This window comes from Drosophila bipectinata, chromosome 3R (assembly GCF_030179905.1).
Source record: "Drosophila bipectinata strain 14024-0381.07 chromosome 3R, DbipHiC1v2, whole genome shotgun sequence".
Classification (NCBI taxonomy): Eukaryota; Metazoa; Arthropoda; class Insecta; order Diptera; family Drosophilidae; genus Drosophila; species Drosophila bipectinata.
In genome coordinates, this window is record NC_091739.1 from 5,156,919 (window position 1) to 5,180,131 (window position 23,213).

The window sequence follows — 23,213 nt, forward strand, 5'->3', positions numbered from 1 at the left end:
TGATCATGCCATAAAACTGGAATATTGGCCAATGTATTGGCTCCAATCCAGTCGGAGCTAGTCCGATAAACAACGTTTTTGCCCAGAGAGGTTTGGACTCTTGTTTTCTTGTGTTTGTGGTCAAGATCAAGGTCAATTGTCCAAACCGGCTTCATATTGAATTCAGATACTGTATCCGCACATCGCGCCGCAACCCCACTCGAAGATGCGTTTTCACTTCCGCCTCGCCAGTTAGCCGGGGTTCCGTTTTGACTGATTGATCAATAAAAGGCTAAGGAATTTATCAAACTCTTATCTCGTCGACAGCCGTTCAAGGTGCTTCTCGACATCAGAATAAGCTCTAATGAGTGGTAACATCTTGAGTTCTCAGAGTCGGAGCCGGAGCTGGAGCCTCGTAAAAATTCATGAACTGGACATGCTGCATCACCCCATAGACCTGTTCTAGCCACGCCCTTTCGATAATTTAAGTCACACGGATGTTTTGGCTTCCGTCGATGTATGAATGAGCATATTGTTTTCAATAAACCCACATACATATATCACCCAATGCTTCGGTTCAAATTAGTTCCTTGAGAAGATTATTTCTCAAGCAATTTTTATCTAAGGTTAAACTGAGATTATGAATAAGTGGATTAGGATGAAACTGGGTGGAGTTGACCCAACAAGTCCACCTAAACAAATATCATTAAAATGCGGTTTCAAGCATACGTTGAATGAACTTTTTATGATTCTGCAAGAGTTTACGACAGGAAATGACTTTAAACTGGAATATTTTCAAGGGCAAAGCAAGATTTATAAAGTCAACTAATAAATATAAAATAAATAGATTTATTTTTACTTTAGACATATATATTATTTGAGTTGAAGACTCAAATAGATTTAGATACAAATAGATATAAATATAGATATATTTTTAGGTCCAAGAGGTTGAAGAATACTCCCTTTGTAACTTCCCAAGACCTTGATCACCCCATCCACTTCCCATTCATTAAACAAAAGAATAATTCGCATTGTTTTTCGATATTTTTGTAGAAAAAATTCTATATTTATTTGTAAAATGTGTTTGCATTTATAGTTTCATTATTTGCTATTTACTATTTTTAGTTAGCTCTTTTCGCTTCACTTCTTTTATGCCTACTTTACATACCACGAGTATATAAAATCTAAAGAAAACATATTCATATGCGTACCTACACTTATTTACACAACTAAACGCTTCTTCTGCCTGTTTACTTAACTTAACTTAGTTCAGTTTTGGCCGAAAGACATACGACTTCTTTCATTTGGGTCCGCCGTCCGAAAATGCCAACTTCAAACGGAGCGTGCGATGATGACGATGGCTGCAAAAAGCAATTTCAACTGTTTGGACATTTACATAATATGTGTATCTGTGTCTCGAAAACTCAATTTGCTTCAGAATGTAACTATTTCGTAACTTTTTCTATTTTTTCTGATTTTTGTGGTTTTTTTGCGGTGTTTTTTGAGTTTTTTGGCGGAGGATTACTTAAGAAATTAGTCAACAAAGTTGCACTTAGAGCATGGGTGCCTCGCTTTGCACGAGTATTGAAGGGATGTGTGTGGCTTTGTGTGAGTGTGTTGGGGGGTGGTGGTGGGTGGTGATACAGTTCGGTGGATGGTAACTGGCTGGCAGCCTACAAGGCCTTCTGCTTCTGCTTGTGGTCCAACTCAATGGCCTTGTTGAGGTCCTTGGCGCAGCCATCATTGTTGTTGTCCGCCATCAGGGCATTGGCCTTGGCAGCGGCCTGCTTCTTCTTGTAGGACTTCTGGTAGAAGTCATTGAACAGGAAGTAGAAGAAGACGGCGTTGGGCAGGGTGAAGCAAACCGACCACCTGGGGTAGCCACAATCGGTGTACAGCAGCTGGGTCTGGTGGATGAAGGCGCAGCAGAACTGGATCTGAAATAGGGATAAATACACCATATTAGAAATAATTTCATACAAATTTATATTAAAATTATTTTGGGGTAGTTAAAAAGATTTAATATCTAAATCTCTACAAAAGAGTCTTCTTCAAGTCTTTTTGAAGACAAGCTTTAGATTTTATCTTGATAGGTACTTAATTATTTGCAAAATGATTTTCTTGTAAATCAACATTCTTTAATTCTTTGTTAAATTATTATAAAGTAAATTAAATCTTCTTTTTTTATAAAGTTTTAAATATTTTAAAAACATATGTTACAAACTACTCTACCACTGTAGAAAGTCTTTAAAAATTCAAAATACATTTTTACTGTTAAGCATTTCTTTGCAATTTAAAAATATTAAAAAAAATTCCACTCCTTATAAGCACCCCAAAATATTATCCTTTTACTCACCATCTGCAGGTTGGTGATGTACTTCTTCCACCACAGGTACTTCTGCATCTGGGGTCCAAATGCGGAGAGGAAGTAGTAGGAGTACATGATGATGTGCACAAAGGAGTTAATCCAGCCGATGAAGGTGCCGTGTCCGCCGGGATAGTACTTGCTGGTGCCCCAGCTGATCATGGGCATCACGGTGTGGTGGTAGACATGGAGGAAGGTAACCTGGCGGTCGTTCTTGCGCAGTACGAAGAAGATCGTGTCCAGCAGCTCGGTGATCTTGGCCAGGTAGTAAACATACACGACACGGGCTTCACGGTAGGCCTTGGGGGTTCTGGACCAGTCCACCGGCTGGCAGCGCCAGCTGTAGTACTGCCAGATGACGACGCCCTCGTAGACCATCCACACGCTCAGAGCCACCTGGAAGAAGTTGTAGACCAGGAGGGTGCGCTCCAGCTTGAAGGGTTTGCGGTTTTTCATGAAACGGGGTCCCCAGTAAAGAACGAAGAATAAGTAGAAAGCCAGGATGCCCAGCAGGGGCAGGGGCGACTTGATCAGGAACCAGTCATTGGTGCGGGGATCTACATGACAAAAAGACAACAAATTAATTGAAAGCCAATCGATTAAACCCCCTAGCTAGAGCCAGTGCTAGCAAAAACCCAACTCACCTGCCAGATCGGTGAACAGAAAGTTCCAATAGTCCACCTTTTGCGTTGCGTTGACGTCTGCCATTTTTAAATAAGTCTGCGAACCAACTGCTTCCACAATACAAATTTATATGAATATATATATATGGAAGTATATATATCTCTTCGATGTGAAATTTAAAAATCTGCTAAGCACGCGTCGCAACGAACGAGTTTTGCCAAATCTAAATGGGGAATGGGATGGGGAGGAACATACAATATCAGTAGGGAGTCTGGATGAGCAAAAGAGTTTTTCAAGTTTCCAGCTACAGACTACAAGTATTAGCTATAAGTATATTTAAATTATGTTAATGCCATCCCCACAAGCCACTAAACATTTTGGTGGATCGCTGGAACTTCGGCTGTTGCCGTGCTGCTGTGAACAGAAATGAATAAATAAAATATTATTCAAAGCCGAGAGAATAGCAATTGGAATCGCATTGCTGAGATTTGGTGTGACGGTGACGGTGAAATGCCGTGAAATTATCATGTAACAGTAACAGTAAATTATATTCATTATTATGAATTAAACAACCGCGGCGCACAACAGTCCGCAACAAATTGGTGGCCACCTCATGGGCCACAGTTGCCTCATGGCGGCTAAATTGGGACCCGGACCCTCAAAGAAATAATGAAGAAAATATAAAACCTCACGTGTGTAACCCGCTCGGTATAAAAGATACAACAAAAAAAATGTGTTTGTTTTGTGCATTTTTGTTTTGGCTCTTAACTTGATATCTCAACAGAAGCCATTCAGGTGTACAAGCTAGACGTTCTTCATGCCATGCTCCATAATTAATCATCCTCAAGAACCCAGCTTCCAGCTTCCACTCAGTCTTCGAAGGACCATTATGCTAAAGTCCATAATCACGTTCGTTGACTCGAGAAGTCGCACACTTGAACTTGGCAGAGGCCGATTAAGACCGCAATAATCGAATAACATTACGATTTTCGAGGCTATTCTGATCGGCTTCTTGGTGCCAAGTGGGCAGCAAATTGAAAAAATAATAAATGAGGGAAACGGAGATATTTTGAAGGGCAAGAGTTGGCCAACACTCCAGCATCGGCAATCAACAGGTTTGACTTTTGAATTCCAGTCATTTCCTGCTACCACACTTTAGGTTTATATTCGAATATTAGCTGCAACAGTTGAAACAGAATCTGGCTCAGAAAATGGCTGTGGCGACAAATGGCACAAAGGTGCTAAACACATTTCTCGGCCACCATAAATATTTGGCCAAGAAAATCCAGTTTATCAATTTTCAGATGAAGACAAGACCTTGACGTGATTTTATTTTCCACCTCTGCGGCTTAGACCGACTTCTGGGGAATGGGTGGGAATTACGATATGCCCATAGACATATCTGGCGACCTGACAAGTGTCTCCGTCGTGTCTGGCTGATCATCGTCGGCAAATTTGGAATTTTGAGGCATTTCCACTTGGTTAGTCATTTGTTAAATGGCCGGCGGCCCTCTTGAAGATCTCGGGATTTGTTGTTGGCTCTTGGGCTTATTGTCTGTATGGGCCATGGGCCTTGGCCACGCCCCGAGCGAGCAAATAGAAAATTGTGTCACCTATTGCCCAACAAAAAACCCAAGTCGGTTTCATTTTAGCAAATTAAGATGTGAGTGATTTGGGTTTGGTGACCTTGACGGAAGGAAATTAAAAAAAAGTTGTTCCAAGTGAGAGTTCTTAGCTCATTTTTGGCTGAAATATGAGATCTGGTATTGAGAATTCAGAACTAGACTTTAAAAACTAGCCATATTTGTCTAATTTTTCGCTAAACCAGACCATTGACCGAAATCCACTGACATATATTTCCAGAAGAACAAAAAATGTGAAATATGTGAGTGGAATCCGGATTGGTTTCCCTGAATGAAACACACTTCTAGTCCAAAAGTATTTGATCTGATTAATCACTGGGAGATACACGCGCACACACTCGCACAAATGAAGAGCTTGAGGCACCTGTTGCAATCTTTCGATTGCCGTGCACTTAATTTACAACAGCAGTATCAGGCACCAAAAACCAGCAACAGATACAGATACAGCAGCAACACCGACAATTGTAGCGACAACTATTAATGTTAACACCATGACACCTCTGTTTTTTGTAACTCTTGTTTCATCTGCTTCTTATGACTGATATTAGGGACTAGACTATAGCTTAGTTTAGCTCCAAGAGGAGCCGGGCAGATACCTTTGCTGGCATCCGCTACCCACGAGACTTGTACGCGCACTGAACTGCCAAGCCGATTTGTACGCCGCTATGTATAAAAATTTCGTCTAAAGGTTCGATTTGGTGTTGCTGTTTCTTTGGCTCTTTCAGCCACGAATTTGTATATTTTTGTTTTTATTTTTTCAGTTTTGGCTCAGTTTCAGTTTTTGTTTAGCTCGGCTCGGAACTTTTGTCTCGGCCATTTCGGCAGGTTGTCGCTATAATGATGCTCATCTTCGTCTTGAACGTTGTTGGAAATGTTCTTTTGTGCCTTGTGGATTCGATTCAAACGTATTCGCATTTGGATGTATCGAATGATCTTAGCCTGGTCTCGTTTTTCTATTGATAATTACGATGACACCAGCTTATGCTGTGTGGTGATAAAATATTTGGGAGACTGTCTGTATGTGTGGCGGCTCTTTGTTTTTGTGCTGTTTGCTAAATTTGCTTAAATTTTAATTCGTTTTGTATTTGGCATTGCAGCCTTTTCAACAATTAAACGAATCATAAAATATTCTTCAATAGTTTTCGGTTCTGAATCGATATGGTCACAACAATTGAGAGACCCAATACCTAAACAAATATATATTTCGGAGAATAATTCTGTTTAATCTCTGAACCTGCAACAGGTGACTTTGGAAATATTAATTAATCATTTTCCAAACACTTTATAGTCATTATTGAATGGGCTTTTACTTTTTTCCAGCTCAGCACTTTCATCATTAGCCAAGCAGAGAAATCAAACAAAGATTGTAGAACCCCAGACCGCAAAATGAGATTTTCATTCTATTTCGTCTTATATCTTTGCCGACCTTGACCCAAATTATCGTTGAACTTTACGTTTAGAACATGCGGAGTTGGACAAGAATTCTGCCGAATCAACAAGATTCTCGGGCTATATTACAATATCTGATTTAAACAAGCATTTAACTCTACGATTTACGGCATTATGTTGTATAATTTAAGTTTTGGAAGTTCCGTTAAAGCCGATTTAATTCAAGGAGACACGAGTGCCGATCAGGCATCATTTACATACAAATTCTTGAGGCCTAGGGCTTGGATTCTAATGATCCACAAAGATCACCCCTCGCCTCAATCGATGCCACTTCCGGGTCAAGACGATGGCTAATGAAATCGTAACCAATCCAACACCAACACCAACGCTTTTGGCCAACATTTCAGACTGAGGCTGAGTCTTTAGAGGCTGGGGTCATCCGGAGTTAACTGTGTCACCGGCGAATTGAACTTGAACTTGCCTCATCGCGATTAGCGTTTAACTTATGCGAATCTAAAACCAGCTCACCAGATCGCCGATTGGCGAATATGATTAGGCTTTCGGGTCGAATGTGGGTGAATGCCGTCAGCGGGTGAATCCCTTCGTCAGGAATCAATCATACGCCGTGTGAGCCAAGTCAGCTGCCTGCCACCACACCACCACACGACCACACTTCTTCCGGTTTGTCCATTGACATGCGTCTTTTGTTTGGCCGTATACCCGATCATAATAACATGCAAAAGACATTTTAAGTTTATTATCATTGTGGCTGCAGACGATTCATGCGATCGCGATCGAATATTAAGACCCGTCACAAAAAGCATAGTCGGTGGCCAGGGGAGGGCAACTCGCGAACTGCGAGTTATGCAAATATCTTCCGCAAACATTTACATAGCCAACAGCCAAACTGGCCGACAACAACCGTTAAACAATTATTATTGTATTTGTTTGTATTCGATCACCCCCCCTGTCATCGCTCCTTTTTTCAGCCAAATTGCGTAGAAAAAATAAACAATTAAATTTTTGCAAAAATCTCTTTTGCCAAGCGAGGCTTGTTTGCCTTTTAGAATTCTTAATTGGTCGTTCGACAAAACATTAAAAATGAATTAGACATATTGTGGCCTAAACATGTTGCCAAGGTCGGCGGAAAGGGCGCCAAACAATTTGCAAATTTTCCAATCAATTTCCGATTTTAAACAAACCACACGCATCCCAAATTTAAAGCCACGTTAAAGTCAAGTTTATCGCTGGGCCTACAGCAGTTTTTACTACCTAGATTGTTAACAGCAATTGTAAATGAGGCTCTTAAATGTTTAATTGACCGCTTTTGAACTTTTTGTGAGTTAGTGTTGTCTTTTTAGCTGTTTTTAGCCATTTGAAAATATAATTTGTTTGCAGAAGCCGCAGAATAATATAAGTAGAGAAGTCTTTACATATTTATTTTCTTGTTTAAATAATACGAATATAAAAATTAAGTTTATTAGGAAGAAATAAAAATTATAGCTACTAAAGGTTTCGCCTTAATTTAAGTTAAATTTATAATAAAGCGAAATTTATTATTCAATTTATTTATTTATTTTTCAAATTTGTACTAACAGCCTTTTGAAAAAGATCTTGTAAAAATCGGAATGTTGGAGATATATATTGGCCAAGACTTACTTTTGGAATACAAATAATTTAAAACCTTACTTTTACATAAAATGAAAGTTGCTTAAAAATATTCATAGCTTTTAACAAACTTATTTTTTTGGTTTCCTTGCATTTATTTTAACATCTTTAGGCTACCTATCGACATCTATGGTTGAAGTTTTCAAAGCTCGGCTTAAAGCTCCCAAAAGCGTTGCCAGATTATGGCTAAAACATGGTTTTAGTTATTAGCCATTAAGTTTGACAAAAACTTGAAGTTCATGATTTAAACTGAGTTAAGCCTTGTTTAACTAGAGGGTATTCAATAATTTAAATATAGCTTCCGTCACTTACAATAACTTATGCGATTAGGATTTATTTTAATAAATGAAATGTAACAATTGGCATTAATATATTCTATTATTAACTAACGGAAAATGACAGATTTCTTAAGGTATATAACTTATTATTTATTCTTTAATTTATTTATTCTTAAATAAAACTGAATTAAAAAAAAAACAGTAATCTTTGAGGTAGATTTTTGGTTCTAAAGAGTACATTTAATGAAACCTTAACTTAAACTAAAGTTTCATTAACTAAACTAATATTATCAAAAATTGTATATAAAACTAAATGCTTATTTGGGATTGTTACCGAAACTAATTGAACGATCTCATTGGGGTTCTTTAAAATGATAACTTTTCAAAGTAAACATTTGCATTCTATAACCACTTTAAAAAAAACTTCTACAGAGCAATATCATACATATATGTGATTAAACCAAAATTATAGTATTTCTAGAGCCCTTTGATTTGCCACCCAAATAGATAATAGCCGTTAAAACAGTTCCGATTAACAGGTTACATGACAAGGCTTCTAGGGCATCTTGGGGCTGTAACCAGGTCGATGCTCCGTAGGCACTCATCATCTCGGCCCAAGTGGCTGTGGCTCTAATTGCGCAAATCGAACTCGTTTGGCCAAGCACGGAAATGCCGATCGACAGTATTCCGGAGCGGGCGAAGTTAATAAATCTAGTGGGTCTCTTGTGCACTCTCCTCTTTTTCGATCAATCGAAATTTTGGAATTTTGGAGTCGTAGTCGTAGTGGCCGCCGGCTGCTCTGCCCTTGAAGGAACTCGTTTTGGGCGATAAATTGAGAGAAAAACAAAAAGATTAATATGTAGCAAAAAAGAAATCGTACTTCCGTTTCCTGATCACTCCAATCGATCGATCGAACGGTGACGACGAAACAGAGAATATGCCTAAGAAGCTTAATAGATTCGATAACGCAGAGCCGTTTTCATTTAGTGGCCAATTAAAATGCATAATTATAAATTCTAGTCTCGATATTTTCTGCCAGCATTTTAGCCAGTTCGTTTCATTAATATTATGTGGCAATTTTTTGTAGATGTATTTAATTTTGCGCTAAACAACTGTGTCAAGTTCAAAGTGAACTTTTAATTGCTAATTGACTGACGCGGGATCTATTCTTGGAGCAGCCCGCTCTTAATTAATATTCCGAAATATGTATCGCAGAGTTTGTTAATTTCAAGTTCAGCGTTTGCGAACCTCGTGAGTTGCCAAGAACTTTGTCATTTAGTGCCGTCTTGGCTCATAAACCCGAAAAATAAAACATGCCAAGAGCCGTTCCGTCAGACTTGTTTGTTGAGCTCATATATCTGGGAGTACCTTCTTCATTGAATACTTTTTTTTTATTATTTTCTTAAATGTTTATGTTTGCTGTAACCGAACAGAAGTTTGGCCAATTGATTAACAACCCCAAGACGCAACACTCGGCCTTTAAATCATTTTAGCCAAATTAGTGAGCCCGACCATCGATTCTTCGGCCTCTTCGATTCTTTGGCGATTGCCCAAGTGAAGCTGGGCAGGCCGCTTCTGGATTTGCCCATCCAATTAGGGCCAAATGTGATGTGTGCTTGGCAAAAGTCTTAGCCATGGCAGCTCGCATATTGAGCCTGAAATTCCAACGCTCCAAATCATCCGCGCATGCGGTATAAATATCTCTAAATACTCGCCATTAAAAGCCGTGTCTCTTTCGGATTTTGGGCCGTCTTCAAGGTCAGGGCGTGCTCGCTTTTCTGCACCAAATTGCAACGCAATTAAGACTAAGTATGGCCAGATCCGCGGATCAGATAATCCGGGCAGACAAAAAGTTGACATGAAACATTTAGCAATCCAATGGCAGAAATTGCGCAACTTTGCATAAAAAAATGCCTGCCCGGCTTAATAAAAATCTTTAACCAGCTACAGTAACTGTGTAATTAGTAATTGCTGTTTACAGCTTCGATTTGATTTGACCTCTAATCTGTCAGGGGGAGGTGGCTTAAGTGGTCTGCCTTTCGAAAATAATGCCGTTATCAATTACAAAACGCCCCGGGTCGACGGTCGACGGTTAATCGATTCCAGCTCAAGCACTTAAAAACGCTCCAGAAAACGCCCTCACGGTCTCTCGTGTTAACACCCACACCTTACTCTATTCAACGCTAATTAATTTATGATTGTTAATTATTTTTTGCCACATACTCTTGCTAATTAAAATATCTGCAAACTCATTCTTCGGTCTAGCAAACATTCTATGGTTAGAATCAGGGTTCAGCAATGAGTAAGCTAAACGCTAAAGTAAATATTATGAAATTATATTGTTGTTTATTATATGTTACTCTACCGTTGCCGATAAAATATATAACAACTTGCTAACCATTTGATTGCGTCAGGTATTGATGAATGAATAGTGGAAAATAAATGTTAAGACTTTAATTGCCGGTTTCTGGACATAGGAAAGTTTCTATAAAGGCCTTACAATGTTTCAAAAGTTTTCTTCAGGTTTTTGATCTCATCTCTTCTAAAATTCTAGTTTTCAAAAGCAAATAAACTCTAAAACAGGCTTTTGGATAAAGAAAATTTGTACAAGGATTTTAAGTAATTTTAAGTATTAATACAATAATATTATAATAACACAAAAATTTTTAGTGTCGTGAAATAAAAAGAGAAAAATAAATATTGAAAATTTAATTAAAATTTTCATGATATATGAAAGTTTGTATATAAGGGTCTACTAATATTTTTCCCAACTGGTTTTGAACCTATATGGTATATGTATAGAGGAGCATCTTAACTCCTTCTCAGACCTTTTTAGTGTCAAAATCGCTAAAGAAAACTATAATTTTTATATTGAAGCTTTTAACAAATGTTTAACAATTTCCCAATTAACTTGTGACAAATTTTGCTGTTCGATTGAAATTTCCTTAAGTCTTTTCAACACCAGGGCCATTAATCAGGCGTATAATAAGCGACAAACATTTAACATCGACCATAATAAACATATTCAAAATATATTATTTATGACAGAGACGAAGATTTTTAGCCAATGGCAAATACTAATATCACATTGATGGAACGGAAATTTGCCAAATGATTTTGCCGCAAAAAAATACACAAAAACAAAAACAATAATAGAGATGCCGGCAAAAAAAAAGAGTCTCAAAAGATCACAACAAAACTGGAGCTATCAAAGCATACATTTATCATCGAAATCTTGGTCCGGTTGGCTGGCGGTGTTGCCTTCTTTGACTTCCGACTAACCTAGACCTAGACCGTGAAGTGCCATGGGTCTGGTGAATTGTTACCAAGCTCATCCACGGGCTAGGAGCCAGTGAAAACGAAATGGCAGAGCCGTCCAAGCCGGGCCAAGCATGGCCGATCGCATTCAACCGTTAGCAGACGAAGAAGCTGAAACAGAAGCAATAGAAGCCAAGCAACGTCATCCTTGCCAACATGGCCAAAATAATCAAGCCAGTCAAAGGTCGAACCGAGCTGTACTGAACTTCAAAGAACAATTTGCTTGCCACTCAATGAGCACGGCGTTAATTTGTCACAAAACGCAAAATGGTTCTGTGCAGAGAGTCGTTCGAGCGGCACTCAATGGCCATAATTACCTGTCGTAAGATTGCCCGATGAAGGCTTTGTCGCACGTCCGATACTTTACACAATTTAATGACCCATGGCCTGTGCCAGTGCCTCATACCTTGTTGCCTTGATCACGATAGGCCTCTGCACGTACCATACAGTATACTACTCCATATCGATTATGAATCTAAGGCCATATTAACCTAAAATTAGATGCCACCTTGACACGTTTACCACACTCTAGAATCCTCTGGATGATGCTGCCCGAATGTCTAACAGCCCAAGAATTTATTTAGCATATCAACCAGCCCCAAATCAACACCTTCAGGGCCAAATGCCCGAGAACAGGTTATTCTGGCTAGCTTGTAAGCATGAATGGGGAATTACAAAAAAAATTCTGTCGCTAAAATCATCACATGGCCTAAGGTCGCCGAATGACAAGCCGGAAGTCCAGGAAATGGCTTAGCATAAGCACTCTACTTATTGTAGTTTAAGCTTTAAGGCAAAGTAAAGCACACACATTAAAAACTCGTTTTAATCACCTGTACTTTACGGCTAAGCAAATAGTTGCACTCCTTGAAGACGAAAAATAAAAGTGTGAAAATAACACTACAGGTTTCCGAGAAATTTCTTTTCCATATGTTGAGGTGGGTTTATTCTCTGTGCTCCCCCGGGGTTCCCTAACTGGATATGATTATAACTAAGCCATTAACTAGTTAATGTACTAGAAATTTCTGTGTTAATTCAAGTCGTTATAAGTAGGTAAACAAATAATAATAAGTGTGACGTTTTTAAATAATTATAGTTGTGATAGAAAAACAAAAATATTTTTTTCCGTTCCCCGTTTTTTTCCATCGATTGGGGTTTGGAAAATATTTACTGGGTTTATCAAATCGATTTAGAATTATTTAAACAAAAACAATTCACGACTTTATTTTTAAACTGAGTGGTAATCAATAAAGAATACAAATTGTATTCGAAATGTTTAGAAAAATGTTAATTCAACAGTAATGAAATTCCATGCGAAATTCCGCAAGTGCATAAATATTTAAGGAATCTCACTATAATATTTATGCACTTTAATATATAAGTTAATATTTACTTGGAAATTAACCCTTTGACGCTTATGCTTCTTCACCAAATAGTACTCAACATACAAGGCATTCGAATGTTCTTTGCCAAGCCATTTCCATTTCCATTTCCATTTTCAAACACTAACTAATTCAACCATAGCTTAGTGCATTGACCTATAAAAAAGCAAATTCACCCGCAAAACTACCAAACGGCGGCCGGCAGCAGCATCAAAGTTGAATGCCAAACGGAACATGTTCAAAAAAAAATCACCGAGTAGCTACCAAAAAAAAAACCAACTCACTGGGCCAAGCACAGATACGAAGATGCACGCATACAAATGCAGATACAGATACTGGTACAAATATAGATACTCGTACGTAGAGTTGCATGCAGTGCGGCAAACTTAACGAAACTTCCGTTGTTCTGTGTGAGCAGTCGGTTTTCGTTTAGTTTCCGAAGTCGTCGGATCGTTAGTATTTACGAATATTTCTGCTAGTACCAGTGTGTTGGTGATTTTCATTTTATTTTTTCGAATTTTTGTAGTTGTAGTTGCTAAGTATTTTGCACAAGCGACGCGATCGCTGCCGCCTGACGCTGCTGCTGCCAGTGCCACTGCTCTGCTCTGCGGCAGCGAAAAAGTTACTTTATCTTGTGATTGCTGAGAAGTTTCAGATTCAGTTGAGCATAAACATTCCTACGGTGTGGTGGTAGAATCCAAGCCAAGCCAAGTCTGCGCGTCGAACTTAAGTATTTTGAAATTGGTGCGAAACGAGTCGAAAAGTGATTTTCTGAGCGTGTGCTGAGCTTCTTCTAGTATCTAGACAGAAGCCGGATAATAAAGTGTTACACCACGCGGCTTGAGCGCAGCATGAGAAATCCTGCGGCAGGCCTCTGACAAAATCGAACAGAATCTTCAAAGAATAGGATTCAAACCAAAAGTGTTGAAACTAGAGTTTTGCAACTCTAAGATTAAAGCAGCAAAGAATCATCAAAAAACCACAAGATGGCAATGAGTTACCACTACTACAACGGCAGCTCGCGATTCGAAATGGTCGTGGAGATCGCCAATATTGCACTCGATGAGTTCAAGACCCATCACATCTCGCGCAACTACACGGGCCTGGTCCAGCGCTACTACCAATTGGTGGAAGAGGATTACGGCGGTAGGTGTCAAGTGTCTTTAATCGGTCATACTCCCTGTTTGCTTAGATCCATAAATCAGACAATCGTTAAACAATGCAACAAGTGCAGCAACACTCCAATTGTAGCCACATTATAAGTGCATAAATATGATGAATTGCCATTTTTAATGTCTCGCAAATCATAACAAAAACGTTAACATTAACGCCAACAAAGCGCGTAAAAAACGGCAAAACACAAAACCCAACAAAAAATTAAAAGAAACCGAAACGAAAACGAAAACAGAAGACACAAAGCCGAAAGCTCAGTCAAAAAACTTCTAGGACAATTAAAAAAAGGTTTTTTTTTCGTGTCTTCTATGTGTACGCGGTATTATATGGCGACCTTGGCCATGCCAATTGTATTTTTGACAATTATTAACGTAATTAAAAAGTATTTACATTTTTCAGAGGTGGATCATAATGATATTTTTTTGGGGATTTCAATATTTGAGCTGGGGTATTCCAAAAATTCAAAAAATAATTCCTCAAAATTGTATATAGAGATAGACAAAAGGTAAATACCGTTCCAGTTATAACCGTTAAAAGGTCAATAAATTTAAATTAGCTAACGAGGCATTGTAAATGGATTGAGACTGAAACAAATCTTAGGCTTAGTAAATTATTTTTAGTTGGATATCCACCAGAAGCAGACGCCTTTTGCAAACCCCTCAGCTCTGTGCCTTGGCGAGCCACTGACATGGCTTATCTTAGATATTTTTTGAAGCGACATCGAAAAGTTTACCTTTAGTTATTTTTCGTGTGCAGCTGAGCATGTATTTAATAAATACAATGACAATCAAAGCCATTCAAAGCCAAGATTGTGGATAGATTTTGCGTTTGACGCTTTGATTGCCCGAAGGGTTCATTTAAATATTCCCGGCAATGAAAACGTCAATGGAGAACGATCAATAACATCCAAATACTATTAAAAGCAAAGAAACTTGTTTCAATACTTTAATTAATAATTATAAAACTAATTAAATGTACTATTTCTTACTAAAAACAGTAAAGGAATTAATTTCAAACAAAAGACTTAGGACACAAACTTGATTATTAATTTTTAACAAAATTTCATTAAAATAATAATTAATATATATATATACAAATAAAAATTAATACAAATTAATACACGAATTACAAATAAAAAAAATAAATACAAATAAATTTACTTAAAATAAAAGTTATAAAATATTAAAGATCGTCGAACCATTGACACTCTAATAATACAGGTCAAGAATTATTATCTAAAAACGTGACGATATATTTCCACTGGCAATTTGCAATATATTTAAATCAACCAACTTTTATTAGCAATATTATGGGTTCATAAATCTTGACTGTGTTTTTAATCATTTTCCGTTGTAAACAACTATAGGGGGCAGTGGAAATGTTGATCAATATAAAATTCCAAGCTCTATTGCAATTAATTACCATAATGGTCCTGGGGGTTCCTCCACTTATTACTGAACTATGACGACAATGCCTATTTAGAAGTGGAATAATTCCTTAATAAGCTGGCATGCCAGACCTCACATATTTTTACAATTATTGCTCAGCGCAAAGGCGACTTGTTGACACTTTAAACGATTCCCGCCAGTGACAGCACTGCCGGCAAATGGTTTTAAAAATTCAGCTTCAGATAAATTGAATGGTTATCTTAACGCGAAGTGCTATAAACTAATGAAATGCAAATGTAAGCTGCTGCGACGTGTCTGGACTAACATACACAGAAACAGAAAACGAAATGAATTAAAAAGTAAATGTTGGTTATTAATTTTGTGATTTCTCTGCTTAATTGACAGATCCGCGAGCTGAACGGTACCCGCTAATGGACCATCCTATGTTCACGTTCGGTCTAGTGGCCGTTTACCTATCCTGGGTCCTGGTTCTGGGACCGCTCTTCATGCGCGACCGCAAGCCCTTCCAACTCCGACGCACCCTGGTCGTCTACAACGCCTTCCAGGTGCTGCTCAGCGGCTACATGTTTTATGAGGTGAGTCCGGACTTTGAAATTAGCCTAATGTATGCCCTCCTCTAACTCTGATCCCCGTTTTTTATTGTGCTCCAGCATCTAATGGCTGGCTGGCTGAACTACTACAATCTGAAGTGCCAACCGGTCGACTATTCTGATGGTCCCAGTTCAAAGCGGGTAAGTTGACGCAACCGGTCATTCAAATTCTAAATTTGAAGTCATAATCAAAACTCGATCGAAACTCGCTTATTCCCGAATTAAATTTCGGTGTCGTGAGGCACGCGTGGACTTAAGTCATTTTATTAGTTCCATTATATAACTAATCATTTTCTTCTTCGTTTTTTTGTTTTGGCCTCACCTTGCCGGAGTCATCTTCCGCTCTCGGCTAGCAAGTTCGTTGCCTTTATTTCTGATGATTCACTGACTCCGCCAGCCTCAAGACCAATTTAGTGTGCGCGTAAAGTTCAGCTCAAAGCCACTTGATTTTTTGCTGACCGCGCAGACACAAAATAAAAAAAAATGAAACAAAGACCTATGGTATAATGTTTTAATTATGCCTCTATGACGGCACAAAGTTCACATTCAAATGTCTGAGCCGGGCAATTAAGAGGCCAGAAACCCCCCAAAAGAAACTTCTTAATCCAAATTCTACAACTAATTGCTTTTCGGACAGCAATTTGTTACGCCTTCTTATTGATTGCATACCCTTTTCCCAGACAGAAACAAAAAACAATTAAATAAGTAATTGTGTAATGAGAGTTTAAAGCTAAATACATAATTTTATGCCAATTTGTCCGTGCACCACAAATGAGGCATTTAAATATTCGTAAAATGGTAAACCAAAGCAATTGAAAACGCGAGTAGCCCCGATGGAAAAATGCTCTTGATTTTATCTTTATGTGATTTAAAATCTAACCTCCAACACTTTAGTTAAAAAGTATAAGAACTACTCATATTTAACACCTTTGATTAGAATTTAAAACATTTATTGTATCATAGGCAGTGCATATAAATTTCATCATTCCACAATTAGAGACTGCCACTCCCCCAAGGTCTTCTAGTATTGCCTGTGTTACAATCAAATTAGCAACATTTACTGCGGTTTCAAACAGTTCAGCTTATTCCGCCGGTTGTTTGCAATTGTGATTGTACTTGTCGATGTTTGGGTCTTAAGTCAATAGAGCATAAAATCTGTAAACGCCAAGAGGCCTTTTTCCCAATTCATTCATTGATCGGTTTCACATCCGCAACCAACTCAAATAGTAACAGAAAACAAAGAAGTCAATAAACTCTGACACAAAGGCTGGACTTTAACTTTAGTGTCATTAGCATCCGTCATCCAGTTTTATTAACATTTCCATAAGTCCACGGCGCCTTTGGAGAGCCATAAAAGTCGGCATTGTTTGCATTGCTCATACGCCGCATGTGCCCCCGCGACGACATGAAGATGTGAAGACATGGACAAACACTTGCACCAGCAAATTCTTTAGCATGAAAAATGAAAACAAAATAGTCAAGTACTTGGCTTTGTACGCGAAAAGAAACAACCCGAAACGAAACTTTTGTAAACGAGACGCGGCGGAACGAAACTTTGTCAATGTCATTGCGCAAGTTCTTCTTTTCTATTCGGCGGTTTCTACGCTAATTGGGCACGTTGCTAGTAGTTCGGTGGGCGGTGGGCGAGAATTGAGCAACGACCTTGCTAGGTCAGCCGCACTAACAGCTCTTTCTTCTCACTCTAACCACGCACTTTCACTTTTTTCCTCTATTTTTTTTCTAGATGCTCAACCTGTGCTATCTGTACTACCTCTCGAAGCTGACCGAGTTCGCTGATACCGTGTTCTTTGTGCTGCGCAAGAAGTCTTCGCAGATCACCTGGCTGCATGTGTATCACCACTCGGTGACCCCGCTGGAGACATGGGTGCTGGTCAAGTTCCTGGCAGGTATGTTTCTACACAATTTGCAGGGTGATAGTATCCTAAACTTTACTATTGTTCTCAGGTGGAAATGCCACATTCCCCAATCTGCTCAACAACTTCGTGCACGTGTGCATGTACTTCTATTACATGATGGCCGCCATGGGACCCGAATACGCCAAGTTCCTGTGGTGGAAGAAATATATGACTGAGCTCCAGATCGTAAGTACCGTCTCATTAAAATTGAATCAGTTCCAGCACAGATACCAGCCAACTAAAAATTAAATGAAACTTGTTTTAGAATTCGGCATGTGTGAAATGTTATTTATTCGGACTTAGATCGAACTTAGTCGCTGTTGGCAATTGCTAGATTTTTTTCGGCTTTCGGCTGGAATGGCCAAGACGCCGCCAAAAATGCAAACCAGTTAGACCGGCAGTCCGAGCCGTGCCTCAGAGTCAGCCTCTGCCACATAAATTGGCATTATTCATTCGGCCCAAAGGCACTTGAACACACACAACTAGTAGAGACCAGCTGCTATGTGTTTGTGTGTTTTATTGCCAAAATAAAATGTTGGCTAATGCTTCTAACTGTGTCTTGCATTTGCTAAAACGCCGAAATGCCACTCTGAAACCCCTAAGACACTAAGATTCGGCCTCCGCCGCTTGTTTGTCTTGGCGCTAAGACTTTGGCAAACTTCTGGCCCAAACTTTTCGAGCCAAAGGCCAAATCTCTCGACCATCAATGATGCATTCTGAGAAATTGCACAAGACCTATCTATATCCGAGAACCACACTTTTTGTCACCGAAATTAATACCAATTCAGAGATGATGTGATCAGACCACTTCCAATTTGATCTCGACGTGTTTCTGGTTATTCCCATTCTGTTTTTTGTTACCAATATTGTCTAGGCTACCGTAGGGGATTGGCTCGGCTCCACTTGATCGGTTCTCATGGACCAGTCTTTGCTTTTTGTTTACGTTGATACGCATAATTGAAAGTCCCCAAGCATACTTGAACAACGCTGCCTGGGGCTAGTATAGTATTTATGTATGTAAGTTTCATTGCATTTTAGCTCGCATGTATAGATACTTTTCGTTTCTGTATCTCTATCTCATTTTCCAAGTTTCGAAATTCTTGAAACGCATGGAAATATGGCAAGTTTAGTTTGTTCTGCCGAAGCTGGCCTCCTTCGAATCGCGATTCATTGCTGTTGTAGCAGTTGTTGTCACATTCGCTGCTTGTTGTGAACCGCCTTGAGCATTCGCTGCTCCACAGTTGAGTTGTCAAACGATCGGTGACTAAGTTAAGTAGCAAGCACAGGCTTATATAGAAATTATTGTACAGGAGGAATAGGCAGTGGGAATAGGCAGTGGGTAAGTAAGTTGGTCAATAAAAATCCAAGACATAAATTCAACAGAATATGTAATACCTTTTTCTTTGAAACCTAGAATACTCACACGAGGAATTGAGTTAATACCTAACTAAAAAGGAGGAACTAATTGTGTAAATACACCTGTGATGGCCCACAAACATATCCAATTTATTGATATTTTTACTATTCGAAAACCGGTCACTGAACCCGCCCCCTTCGTGAGCTTACAATCTCCGCTAAGGAGTGCTCACTGTGCTCATTTTATGCGTCTATGATATTTTGCATACATCTAGCCATTTTAGCGCTTATTTCGCTCATTGTTGTTGTGTCTTCTAGTTTTATTGTTGCTGCTGTTATTGAGCATTTTTCTTGTTATTTTCCAATTGGTTGTCGCTGAATTCTATGCGATTACCGCCGTGCTGCGCTGCACTGACATTTTTAATGAGTAGGCGAGCGCATCTTACAGATAATTTATCTGTCATGCCCACCACGGCAACTGTTTACCTTTATTGCTCTAGGCAGTGCTTAGGCTAACGTACGTTGTATGAACGTTGTGTTGTTTTGCTTTCAAAAGCGGTAGCAATTGCGCGGGCAACCAGTCGGATTCTTTCAGTTCCTGTCCGGCAATTAGCCACAAAGAAATAAAAGCACATAGCCACACATCGCATGCTCCAAATTATGGCTAATAGCCAAGCCCAAGTTGAAGTTGAGTTCCGATTTTCTGCTGATTGCTGTTAGCAACATTTACGGCGTGCTAGACGCGATTTATTGCAACATCCTCGGCGAACAACCGAGGTAGGCCAATTCCAATCCCACCAGTGCCAAAATGTTTCCACATTTGGTGCACCGCCGATCCGACCAGTTTCGATTACATTATCATTTCGTGTTCGTTCCGTTTTGCGGCAATGAATGTCGGGCTACCAGAAGCACGGCTCCGTGCTCCGAGCAGCGCGTTCACTTTTATCCAGCACCGCGACGAACTTGCCACACCAACTGGGTGAGTGTCTATGTCGGCTATTGCGATGTCGGCCATACACACAGCCGTAAATGCAACACAGCACTTGGCTATAGCTTTGCGGCTGCCGATGGCGACCACTGGGCAGACTACTCATGCAATTTGGCACGGCGTGTCTGGGTAAAAGTCAACAAGTGATCTGCCACTATCAATTGCTAGCCAGTGGCCGGTACTCGTTCATGTTGGCATCCAGTTTTACGTTTGGTGTCCAGTTCAGTCATGTTGCAAGTGCACCAAGCCTGGTATTTACCGGTAAACGCACACAACATTCAATGCTCTATGGCAGGATTGCGCAATCGATTGAAAATAATTAAGGGGGAACAGTGGAACGAATCGGCTAGATAATTCTAATTTAATTGGTAACAATTAATAGTGGTTATCTCTGAATTAAAAGGGCAATATGATCAGCAAAGGGTGACTAAGACCTTGCTGAAAAGTAGGCCACAACTAGTTAGAAAGGAGGCTAGTCTATTACATACAGCAATCTCTAATTGCAATCAGATAAAATAAATATATTTATTTGGGTCAAATGTTTTGACCAGCCCAACAAGATTGAGCTTAAGATAGACCTTATGGCTAAACTCTATCAGACGAGCAACCACCAACGTGAAGAACTTTCAATAAACCTGCATAAGAAATCCAACAGAAACCACACAAAGCGCCGAGGTCAAAATGCTTAGGAAAACGTGCAAAAATAATTTGGCACTTAATTATGCTCAATTTATTAAGGAGGCTACTGCGGTTACTGGAGGTCTTTTAAAGTATTTCCATCAAAGAATTGCAATTTTTGAAAAATTCCAAAAGTAAATCCATTTTTGTTAGAAGATTGGCCCATTTCCATCAATCAATTTAAGCCCACTGTATCCATGTTTCGACCAATGAAGCATTTAAGCGTCGACGTTGGCTTTCAACGGCCAGCAGACGCAAACTTGGCCACTGGCTGTTGCAGCTACCAACTTGGCCAACTTCGTTGCCACCGCGGTGCACCACTGGCTGAGTGACTTTGCCGCTGCTCCGCTGGTAATGGAAACCTGCATCGCTTGGCTGACCAGCGTAATAATTTGTAGGTCACCAAAATATCCAAAACACAGAAACACGAAAGCCAAGCAGGTTTTCCGCTACTCCTCGATACAGGTGGGAGTGGATGCAATCGAATCATATATCCGAGTACTGATCGATCAACATTAATAGAAGGCGTTGAATATGGGTTTTAAAACACGCGCCTTGGGGTCGCCAAAGGCCATTGGAAGCGGCTATCGCGAGCTATCGGGCCCAAAGCCAACATGTTAGACCTGGCTAAGAAAAACATACACTAACAGCATCGGCAGTTAATAGTCACTGCAACTAATTCTAATCAAGTACTCAATTGCTCGCCCCTTGAGTGCTTTTTGATTACCGGGCCCAGCTCAAGGGTGCTTCACATTGCCGTTGACTCGTATTCAAACGTACAGAGTCAAACAGCCGTTTTATTGGCCACATTCAGGAGCTGTAATGTGGGCTTTGAAAAAAATTATGACTCGGCAGTATGGCTAATTGGATGACGTTACAACTTCCGTAACGAGACCAGCTCTGCCCTTCGACTGACCAGAAAGAGGTGGGTCAAGTTTAGTTGACTGGCGTGGTGACCTGGCCAGAAGGGGGTGTGTCTTTTTATTGGGAGCTTTCCCAGTATTCAGGCGTAACAAGATTATTTGTGATGTGATTCCCACAACGCCCAAAATAAATTTATGTAATTAACTATGAAAACACTGCTTTCTAGATGCATTATATCAGACTTCTTCTAATGAATGTTCTTTATTTTTACCTATTTTAGGCCCAGTTTGTGCTATGCATTGTCCACACCACCCGCGCCCTCTTCAGCAACCAGTGCCAGTTCTCGAAATTCATCTCCGCCCTGCTCCTGCTGAATGCGTCCATTTTCTTCTGCCTCTTCATGAACTTCTACATGCAGAGCTACAGGAAGTCCAAGGCTCAGCAGCAGCAGCAGCAACAGAAGCAGCTGGCGGCCACGCCTCTCAAGGCGGACAGCAACAACAACAGCACGATGGTACTGCCGGCCCAGAAACTGAAAGCTAACTAAGAATATATAGAACCGAATGGGAGATGGACAATAAGTGCTTCCATGCTCGAGGGGAAACAAAAATTTCTTGTAAACTGAACAGATTGGTGTTGGCAACAGAGAAAACGTAAAAGGAACAAGCGTTGGAAGTAGTTTTGGTACAAAGGTTTCAACTTATGCTAAGCTAAGCTTAAGAGCCATAAACGCAAGCACACACACACACAAAGAAACACATAAAAACACTCGAGCACACATACACGCGTACACAGACACGGACGCAGAGGAAGTCCACATGCTGATCGATCGAACGTGGATGGACCATGGGGCGTATGCGCAATATGATTATTTACCAGCCCCACATGGTAGCTTTGCTTGATTGCTTCGCCTGTATCTGTATCTGAATCTGTATTCTGTACTGTATGGTGTATGTAACTGTACAACGAAACTGGGTCAATTTTCAAGATCTGCCTAAAGTGTAAGTCGCCTAATTCTAGAACCTCACGAAAGAAGCGCGATTAGTCGTAATTGAGCGGGAGCACAGCTCCCCATTAGACGTAGGCGATAATTGTAGTTGTGTATAGACGATTTGTAAATAGCCTGTTAAATGTTAATGTTAAATATTTGTAGTCTTAAGCTAACTAGTCTAACTTACAACATTCGCACAAGCAAATATGGACAAACACTATATTAAAAGCGAAGACAAATAAAAGTGAAGAAAAGATAAATTTCAAAAACCAACCAAGTGGGTTTTGTTTGTTCTTACTCCCCAAAAACTGGTCATCAAACAATACAATTGACGGGGTCATTGGGCCGGAAGAGCTTTTAAAATATCAAGAATTTAAAATAGAACTGTATAGTATCAGTTTTTTTTAATAAAGAATCATGCTTAAGAATCACATGATTATGCGATCTTTCAAGTATTTGATAGGGATCAGAGATGAAGAGAATTATATGGAGAACCATTTAATGAATTCAGTATTAGAATCAGATTTGTAAAGCTAAAGATAATGCGTTGCCGAGGAAATTATTCTCATTGCCAAAAATACTAAAAGATTTATAAATTTATTTTT

General features: G+C 39.5%; 2 protein-coding genes across 6 annotated transcripts; one reads left to right on the top strand and one right to left on the bottom strand.

Moving 5' to 3' along the window:
- Window positions 1-1,047: 1,047 nt before the first annotated feature.
- Window positions 1,048-5,291, bottom strand: sit (stuck in traffic). Its single transcript, XM_017244588.3, has 4 exons — window positions 5,208-5,291; window positions 2,989-3,191; window positions 2,336-2,901; window positions 1,048-1,916 (listed from the first exon to the last, which is right to left on the bottom strand). Exons 2-4 carry the CDS (start codon window positions 3,050-3,052, stop codon window positions 1,653-1,655), a joined length of 894 nt encoding a protein of 297 aa, XP_017100077.2. The 5' UTR covers window positions 3,053-3,191; window positions 5,208-5,291; the 3' UTR covers window positions 1,048-1,652.
- On the top strand, window positions 3,516-22,416 carry LOC108127487 (very long chain fatty acid elongase 7). Of its 5 annotated transcripts, none has more exons than XM_070280772.1 (7): window positions 3,516-3,676; window positions 3,753-4,083; window positions 15,610-15,800; window positions 15,876-15,956; window positions 17,560-17,722; window positions 17,781-17,917; window positions 21,898-22,416. In XM_070280772.1, the coding sequence occupies exons 3-7, from the start codon at window positions 15,636-15,638 to the stop codon at window positions 22,162-22,164; spliced, it is 813 nt and encodes a 270-aa protein (XP_070136873.1). In that variant the 5' UTR covers window positions 3,516-3,676; window positions 3,753-4,083; window positions 15,610-15,635; the 3' UTR covers window positions 22,165-22,416. The 5 variants fall into 5 exon arrangements, with proteins under 5 accessions (XP_070136873.1, XP_070136872.1, XP_070136875.1 ...); XM_070280773.1 differs by having other exon boundaries at window positions 3,524-3,660; XM_070280771.1 differs by having other exon boundaries at window positions 3,516-4,083.
- The last annotated feature ends 797 nt before the right edge of the window (window positions 22,417-23,213 follow it).

Excerpts from the sequence above, each read along its gene's own strand:
- sit (XM_017244588.3), bottom strand. The coding sequence starts at position 3,052 with ATGGCAGACGTCAACGCAACGCAAAAGGTGGACTATTGGAACTTTCTG. Across the intron at positions 2,902-2,988 it reads TCTGTTCACCGATCTGGCAG|ATCCCCGCACCAATGACTGG; the intron begins GTGAGTTGGGTT and ends TTTGTCATGTAG. Across the intron at positions 1,917-2,335 it reads ACATCACCAACCTGCAGATG|ATCCAGTTCTGCTGCGCCTT; the intron begins GTGAGTAAAAGG and ends TCCCTATTTCAG.
- LOC108127487 (XM_017244583.3), top strand. The coding sequence starts at position 13,630 with ATGGCAATGAGTTACCACTACTACAACGGCAGCTCGCGATTCGAAATG. Across the intron at positions 15,957-17,559 it reads ATGGTCCCAGTTCAAAGCGG|ATGCTCAACCTGTGCTATCT; the intron begins GTAAGTTGACGC and ends TTTTTTTTCTAG. Across the intron at positions 17,918-21,897 it reads ATATGACTGAGCTCCAGATC|GCCCAGTTTGTGCTATGCAT; the intron begins GTAAGTACCGTC and ends TACCTATTTTAG.